We start from the raw sequence: 9,226 nt of genomic DNA on the forward strand, positions 1-9,226 counted from the left end.
CTAGAACTCAGCATCTAACAAGTTAAAAGTGGTGTGGCATATTGAAAAGGACATGGGCTTTGGAAACAGATAAAGGTTTAAGACAGAGATTTAAGTTCTACCTCAGCCACTTTTAGATGTATAACCTTGGGCAAGGCACTTCACCTCTCTGGACCTCATTTCCTTATCTATAAAATGGAGTTAATGCTATCTATATCTCATTGTGTTATTGTCAGGATTAGAAAACTGCCTATAGATTCCTGGCATATAAAAGGCCAATTAATGGTAGCTCTTCTTAGGGTCAATATGCCAATAGCCTTACTAAACATTTTGCAAGACTGTACTTTTCTAACGGGCAAAAGAAGTCATACGCTCACACATTCCCATGCCTAGATCCAAAAAGTTCCATTTTGTTAATCTATAATTAACTAAATCAAGAGCTTAAGGTATTCAAATCAAGAAAACACTAACATGGCTCAACTCATCCTCTGCTGACAGCAACAAAGCCAGCGCAAGGTGGATACGTTTGCCAAAAGAAAAATAATCCGCTTGAACATGATCATTACCAAAACTGACCTAAGCAAACTAGTTGCGGTTCTTGCATGCTCAGACTTATTGTCAGAAGGTTTTAACTTTTCTGAAATAAATCCTCTTCTGCCTGGTTTTCCCTGCTATGCTATGACATTCCTATTACCTTATATTTATGAATGTAGGGAAGAAATTCTCCCAACTTTACTACTCCATTCACTGTAGAACTTATCTTCCCATTTTGCAAATCATTTCTTATAGAAATTTTTGGTTTATTGGATTCATTTGATGTGAACTTATGAATAAAGACAAACATACCAGAGCCACAATGACAAGATCTGGTCTCCAGAGCACAAGTTACACGACATAACTTGTGCCAAAGATAAGATGTGACCGAGTAACCTGCACACCATATGTTCATTCTCATTAACTACTGCACTTGGGAATTCTGGCTCTTGTAAAAAGTTTATTTCCCTTGTGTGGCTGAGCAGAAGAACAGAACGAAGAAAAATGATAACAGATACCTGAATGGAGTAAGGGAAGCCATCAACGGAAATGTGACTTAAGATAAATAAACTTGTATGTGACAGTTACTAAATAAAAGCAACAGTTACCAGTTACATAGCCCAAGGAAGCTATTTCAATCCCTACAGTCTCTCCCTAAACTGTATAAAAGCAGGAGAGAACCAAGGTCAGAGTTATTAAACAAACAATCTAAGAATAAAGAAAGGCTCAACAAATCAAAATGTCACACTATAATCCTTGTTGAGGTGACTTTCAACCTAGGGAAAGAAGGGCAGTCTTGTGCACTTATTTTAATTGAGTCAATTCAGTATCAAGAATGTTAAAGTTTCTGAACCCAAAAAAGCAGCTCGGCAATGCCTTTGGTTGTGTCATATAGCTGCATCTTTGCCCAGAGTTTTACCTGCTTAACTTCCAGCAGAGAAGTTGTTTTTTTGGTTGCAATTAACATTGTAGGGCAAGCTCAGCCCTGTCTTCCATAGCCTTGAGGTGCTGAGTAAATCTAGAATCATGGAACCTACATTTTGATGCTGGAAAAACAGGAAGAAGGTGGTTCAGCAACAAGGAAAATGGTCAAGAAGCACATCTAGAATTAAAAAAAAACAAACTGATATGCTGGCCTGTGATTTTACTTCTTTATATAGAATCTATTGACTTGTACCTTTCAGAGGTCATAGTTGCATGCACTTAAGCTATAATGGAAGGAGTAATAAAATAAAATCAATTCTTAATAATAATAACTATAATTCTTAAGCTGCTACTCTATGTTGCAAGTTCAATTCTAAAGCCCTCTACAAATATTTCTAAACCTCTTATTAGTATCCTCATTTTATAAAGGAAACTAAGATTTAGAAAATTTGGAAATTACCCAAAAGTACCATTCGGGTATCTGTCAGGGTACCAGGAATAAAACCAGGTCCACTGCCTGTAAATTCTGTGTTCCAAAAACAATTGTCAAACATTCTGACCTTCGGGAGACCTAATCGAATTACAGATTTTACGTAAAAAGACCTAAATCACAGCACAAATATTTGGCCAAAGTTATAACACGACTGAACTAGTCAGAAACGTCTTTCAGATTTCCAGACTCATATCTGGGTACTGCCAGCACTGGTGCCTGTGCTGCCTCTCTTTCATCCTATAATTTCTCCCAGAGGAATTTCATACTTCAAATGACAAAGACACAGTCCTAAAGCATCACTAAACAACTTGTTTCTGACACTGTTTATCACCCGTATTTGGGTAATTCGAATGAAAGGGTTATCTGCTTTATATTTTAATCAAGAGGTTATTACAACTAAAGTTAGGCTGGATCCAAGGTTCCTACTCAGTGAAACCAACACAGACTTCGCATCACCTTACTGCTGTTCTGATAAAGCAATTAGAAATCATTTACACACACACACACACACACACACACACACACAATCACTGTGTTCATATTGTACCCTGGAAAATAGAGCCAAAATCCTTTTTTATATGATCCACATCTGTCTTTTCCAATAGTTGCCCCCTTTTTCCTGTGCTAATTTAGCTTTATGAAAGGAAAGACACGCAGAGCCATTGCAAGGGTAATACAGAAGTATCATACCTCTAGGCATACTTAATACTTGGTGCTTCGAGGATACTGCCTCTTCAAAACTAGATCTGAAAGAAGCTGACAGCTGAGACAGAAAGCCCCGGAATGAGCGCTGTTCCCCGAAATAGAGGCATTTCTTTCTAACACTTTCAGATCACAATTAAAAAAATTATAATAAAACAATAAAAGAATCGTTCTTTTCACAGTCTAATAATCCTGGTGGCCAACTACTGAGCAGAGAGAACAAACCTCTGAAGAGTGAGGAGAATCTCTCCATTACCCTTCCACATTTAGAGAACATACAAGGATATTGCAGTATCTGGAGTGAAGGGCAGGCACAGCATCAGTACTGTTCTATAGAAGCGGTTGACCACAGAAAGGCATAAAGTCATCGTCTGTACGGAAAACAGACAACTGAGGATTTCAATGCGAGGCAACTACTGTTTACTCCTACTATGATCAGGTCTTTCCATCCTATTGCTGGGTGAACTCTCATAAATGGTAAGTAAGGTTTTCCCATACCATCTCTCGGGATAGTCTGGAAAATAACACGGGAGTATGTTGGGGGTGCAGAGAGGGGCAGTACTAAGTGCCCCTCCTCTCCGTGCCCATTCCAAGTAGTAGGGGAGCGCTACCTCCATGTTATTCATAGCGAAGTACGGCCGTGCCGCCTGGAGTCTCCGCTTCCCAGCACTGGGAGCGGGTGGGGGCATCTCTGAGAGGGTGGGTTTAAGGGGAAAGGGGTCTCCTTGCTTGCGTGATCAGAAAGAAGGACGCTGAGAGTGGTGCTGCGGCGCCGAAAGGATCTGCGTGCGGTTCCCCCTCCCTTCCTCTCTCTCCACGAGAGGCAGCCCGGCCCCAATACCTTCTTGACTGTGCGCGGCGCCTCGGTGACGGTGCCGTCGGGGCTGACTAGGGCCTCGCCGCCGTCGCGGTGCCGCTGGTGCTGGTGATGAGGGTCGCTCCGCTTCATGGCCGACGCCTGAGGCACTTTCCCGGCGGCAGGGCTTAGAGCAGCGGCGGGCCCCGAACCCGGGCCAGGGGCCGGGGGCCGCTCCGCGGCCGGAGCTGGAGCCTCGGGGTCCCCGCCGCCCGCTGGGGGGCCCATGGCGCTCACGGCCGCCGTGCTCAGTCCCAGTTGTGGCTCCGCCTCGGAGGGGCTCAGGTCCTTCAGCTCCACCTCGGGCACCTTCGCGGCAGCTGCTGCTGACACTACCTGCACCGACATCACCGCCTCCCCTGCAACCGCCGACTCAGACACCAGCTCCAGCTCCTGCTCGGCCCCGCCTCCCGCCTCCCTTCCCCTTCCCTCCCCCATTCCCCCACTCCTCCCCTCCATCGCCTCCGCTCCCACCCCCTTCCTCCGCCCGCCCGCTAGCAGCCAGCCCCGGGCTCTCCCTCCCCTCCCGGCCCCGCCCGGCCTTGGTCTGACCCCGCTCTCGCGCAAGGCGCCACGGAACCTGTAGTGCGCTTGCTCTGAGCCGCACGAGGCGAAAAGACCATGGGACCTCAGCCCCCAACCTACACTGCGCGCCGCGGAGGACGGTACCCGCGATGCCCCCTGGGAGTTGTAGTTCCCATCACCCGACCTCCCACAAGTGGGATTCGTAGGCGAGATGGAGCTCTAGGGCCGGCGACTAACGGAAAGGAAAGGAATAAGAAACGACGAAGGGAATGAGAAAGAGAAAGTCTCCAGAGGAGTTACGGTTTCCAGGGAGGGAACGCCAGAAACCCTAGGGTTGGGAAGGGGAGTTAGGGGGGAGGTGGGACGGCTCTATCCTGACAGCGTGAATTTCTTTCATGTGCACACGTTTGCGATCACGTGAGCAAGCATTTAAAGGAAAAGCGGCGTCGTCACGTGAGAAGAGCGCCTGGCTTAAAGTTGTTTTATTTTTCTGATGTGAAATTGGGAGCCTGATGCCTTTCTGAACTTTAATGACGTTTCTTTTTTTTCTTTAGAAGAAATAAAATGGGACCTTGCCTGCTGTGGCAATTTCTGGCAGGTTTTGGGTCTGGAAGTTTAAAATCAGTCCCGAAAGAAATTAGGTATCACTAGGTCGAAATTTAAAGGCTATGTAATTACAGGTGACCTGAAACAAGGCCAAAACTTTTGACCTTTTAATTCAACTAGGGAAATAATCTGAAATCAAGATAACCTATCAGCATAGAGGAATATTAACTAAAATATCAATCATGATTTCCCTAAGTGATGGGATTCGGGGTGATTTTTTAACTTTTTTTTGTACTTTATGTATTATTTTAAGTTTGATGTTTATTTTAGAAGGCATAAGCACAAAGACACGTATGGCAGTTTTATTTTTAATAACAAAAAGTTAGCTGAAATGACTTTGATGTCCAAAAATAGGGGAAAGTTTACAGCCTTTAAAATTAAGTTTGCCAAGAAATATATCTAATGATAAAGGGAAATAAATGCTCATGATAGAATACACTAAAAAGCGAAAGACAAATTCACACATCCCATAAGATTTTAACTGTGTAAATAATACTTTTTTAAAAATACATTAAAATGCAATTGAATCTGGGTGACAGATTATGAAATACGTTTTTTCTTCTCTATTTTCAGAGAGTAGGTAATAGCCCTGACAACTGCAGAAAGACCACTGGACATCTAGTCTTTGGAGTAACTTTTTTTTTCCCCTGGCAAGAAAGAGGGGAAAATCACCTGCCCTTGATCTTCTCCTTCCCTGTGTTACTGCTTTCTTAAAACTCTGTTTATTTGTGGAGTTGTCCTACAGTGAATGGAGTCTGTCTCCTGGTCTTCGAATTTGCCCCTGACGCTATGTGTTGGCATCTGAGCACTGACGTTTCCACAAAGCCCATAAATTCACCAGACACAAAGGCTTCTTAAGATTTCTCTTCACACTCTGGCTTTCAGAATTTCCTTCCTGTTATAAAGTATCAGCCAGAGCTTCATCCTCCATCTGTTGGGGCAGAGATTAGTAGCTCTATAACTGATTTCTTTCTTCCCTCTAATGCACAAGGGAGCTGCGATACAGCCACCAGCTGCCTACCAGGACTGCCATTAGAATCGATTACTGAGGGAATGCATTAATTCTTTGGTGGGATGTACTTATAAAACATAAAGAGTTGGAGCACTGGAAAGAAACTTGATATTTATCCTTTATTTATTCAGGCCAAATATCAGGTCACAGTCCTCAGCCATTCTCAACTCCATCCCTACACATCTGTTGCTTCTGCCATCTTTGTTACTGAGGGAGATCAAGCACAGTTGAAGATGGAGATACCATACTGGAAGCAGGATAATTAAGCACAAGTTTATGAACTTGTGTAGTTTATGAAATATTTAGACTATAGGTATTCTTCTCTCACTTAGTTCATTCAGCTTTCAGACTCTGATAGGCAGGAATTTATCTTCCATGCAGGAGACTGGAAGAACTCTTAAGGTAGCCGCCGATCAGTCCAAGAGAGAAAACTTGAAGATACTAACATGAGAGTTCTATAAGAAATAGGCCAGCCAGATCACTCTTGGTGAAGACTACTCCCATGTTCACAGTTTCTAAAGAACCTTTAGTGCCATACTCAAGTATAAGCACATAGACAAAGTCATCAGATATGTGAAGAAAACCTTTAATATGAAAGACAGAGACCAACATAAACAAGCAGAAAAAAAATAACTTGAAGGAAACAGAAGAAATCAAGAACAAAAAAAAAAATTATTAATGTCCTCAGAGACTGAAGATATTGTATTTGTGAAAGAACATGCTGTTTCAAGAAGTGAACATTCAGAAAACAAATAGGACCTTTAAAATGAAAGCATTCTAGCAGAAATTTTTTAAAACTCAATAAACAAAAGATGAAGAAATTAGAAAAAGGAAAGATGCATTTTATCTTTGCTCAGATTGTCAAAGAATGGCATCTTGTTTTAACAGTTTTTATATGTGTCTAATGCATGTGTTAACATGATAGATGCAATGCATTGTGTAGCTAGTTTTCTGGAAAAGTTGGTCTTTTAGGAACTGTTTTTCAGATCTTCATTAAGGTTTTTTTTTTTTTTTTTTTTTTAATTTCAGAAAAGAATTAGACAGCCAGTCAAGGAAGTCCAACATCTAAAATATATGAGTCCCAGAAAGAAGTAACAGATACGTTTGGGGCGGGGAGAAGGGGGGAATTGTGAATCAAAGAAATAATTTAAATAAACCAACAATCAGCCAAGGTTGGGAAGGGCAATCATCCGACTGTGCAGAGTTAGATAGGGGAACAGAGATCAATCCTTCTGGTTTCATTTCCATCTTCTGAAATACCTGCTTCCTCCAATTCTGAGCCTTTTTGTATTGCTGCAATATACATTTTCTCTACTGTTAGCTAAGACTCTAGCTTTTTCAAGTCTCAATAAAGTACCACTCATTATTTGCTTTTCAGCTTTCAGAACTTATTATGAGCTCTTCTCTGCTCCACCTCTCTTTGTCCTAGCAGGATAAGAATGAAAAAGAGCTAAATCTTTATCTTCTTTATTGGGGTCAAATAACACCTAAAATGAACACTCAGGAGATAGTGTTATCATGTTATTCGACATGTAGAAGTTAATATCATAAGGATCATCTAAAATAAAATAACTGGCTCTCAGAAACAGGAAATGATAGGGGTAGATGGTGGGAGTAGGGTACTCAGACAGCCATTTAACCAACAAAACCTGTAGAACGATGTATTTGACTTTTCAAACTGTATCATGTATAACTTAGATGAAAATAAAAACTTTAAGAGCAGGCAAAATCAATAAACAGTTTATGAATGCATAGATATATATGCATATATAAAACTGTAATAACGAACTGGAAGGACACCCACTAAACACAAACAGTTTTCTGTCAAGGAAGGGGAAGGTGGGAGGAAAAATGAGACAAAGGTATTGATCAAAGAGGATTTTAGCTAAATCTGTTACACTTTATTTTTTAAAAAGGCTGGAAGCAAACATGAAAAAATGATTTTTAAAAAGTTATTTCTGAGTAGTGGGCATATGGATATTTATTAGGTTGTTCCTTGTGCTTTTCTGTATCTTTCAATTTCTTAGGTTAAAAAAAAAATGGGCAGAGAAAGGGTTGGGACAGTAGACAGACTGCGTAGCTGAAATTGGGACCAACAGAGGCAAGCCTCACAACCTGGGTAGATAGATGGATGACTGACTGAGTAATAAGAGCCTTCTGGAGAGGTGAACCTGTGGTGACCTCTGTTCTCATGTCAGCAGCTGAGCCACAGGGAGTCCCACAAAGCAAGCTCCCCGTGCACACTGAGGTATTTTTTCCAGGGATCTAAATCATGAGCTTTGGTAGGAAAGTGGCCTCTGTGGCTCAGTCGTGAGAGGTCTGGTGCTCCTATAAAATACACAAGATTTCTTGGTTGGGGGGATGTGGGGGCGCTGGACTTCCAGCTGCAACCTACTGTCTCCATTCACAAAAGATGGGGTCACAGTGCCCTCTAGTGGTCACAGAGTCTCCCGGTCAGCCTCCACAGCCAAATAGAAGGGTAACATTTCTGTTTATTTTAAAGCCTGGAATGAACTCCTCCTACACCCCATTACCCACCCTTTACATCAGTATTTCCACTAAGGAAAGAAGAGGCAGAGGGAATGTTCATGGAGACGTGAAGAAGAAAAACAACCATTAACATTTTCCCTTATTTCAGAAAAGATCATTAGACAACACGGATACATTGTTTTGAATATTATTGTTGATAAGGGTTAAAAAGTAACCATACTACCTACTGATGAGAGAAGCAGTGATGGCCAGAATGATCAAGCTGAGAAAGGGAGATGTGGCAACCACAGGGAATACAACATAGGAAACCTGGACAAGAGGAAAAGACAAGGACAGAACTGAGAGTGGAGGGTTTGGACTCAGAGTCAGAAAGACCCTAAGCAGCGTCTTTTACTGACTAGCTATGTGGTTGTGGGCAAGTTATTTTGCTTCATCGAGCTTTCTATAAAAAGCTAGTTTCTCTGATCCATCTGAATTAAACAAGAGGCAGTAGATTGCAGTGGCCAAGGGCCAACCTGGAGCCAGTTAGAATGCAAGAATTACCACTTACCGTGAAGCCTCAGGCAAACTATCGAACCTATTTGTGCTTCAGCATCTTGGGGCTGGTTAACTGCCTCATAGGTCTGTTGTGAGATTCAGTGAGTTAATGCATGTGAAGTGCTTGGTAGAGAACCTAGCAAGCATTCAATAAGTTAACTATTATTATCACTATTTTAATGATATACATGTAAAGTACCTAGAATACATCAGATCGGTGTGTTAGTTTCCCTTCCCCTGGAATCTGGCTCTTGGCAAAATGCTTATGTACCCATTACATGAGCTACTCTCTAAACAAGTCTGCTCACTACCCTACAATACCACCCGATTGGGTACCACCCCCTTTTCTCCACAGGTCTCCTTTTACATGATCCTGAGTCCGTGCAACCCAGTTCTCAGTCTTCTACTGACATCTTTCTGAAGGAGGTGGGGCTGACAGGCTTTCCTTGGGGAAGTCTGAATTCCTTTGACTGCCCAGGGGAGCAAGCTGTGGATCAGAATGCACCTGATCCCACTGACATTCCTTGTAGAAGGCAAGAGGCCCCCAGAGGTGGGGCCCAGGATTGCC

General features: G+C 42.4%; 1 protein-coding gene across 2 annotated transcripts in view; it reads right to left on the reverse strand.

Annotated features, from left to right (window-relative positions):
• The window catches only part of AHCYL2 (adenosylhomocysteinase like 2), a 138,584-nt gene extending 134,689 nt beyond the window's left edge, over window positions 1-3,895 (reverse strand). For both annotated transcript variants that reach the window (XM_016148687.2, XM_016148686.2), the window contains exon 1: window positions 3,474-3,895. In XM_016148687.2, coding sequence (XP_016004173.1) covers window positions 3,474-3,836 — 363 coding nt within the window. In that variant the 5' untranslated portion in view covers window positions 3,837-3,895. The remainder of the gene's footprint in view (window positions 1-3,473) is intronic.
• Between the last annotated feature and the right edge of the window lie 5,331 nt (window positions 3,896-9,226).

Source organism: Rousettus aegyptiacus, unplaced genomic scaffold, assembly GCF_014176215.1.
Source record: "Rousettus aegyptiacus isolate mRouAeg1 unplaced genomic scaffold, mRouAeg1.p scaffold_m13_p_13, whole genome shotgun sequence".
Taxonomy (NCBI): Eukaryota; Metazoa; Chordata; class Mammalia; order Chiroptera; family Pteropodidae; genus Rousettus; species Rousettus aegyptiacus.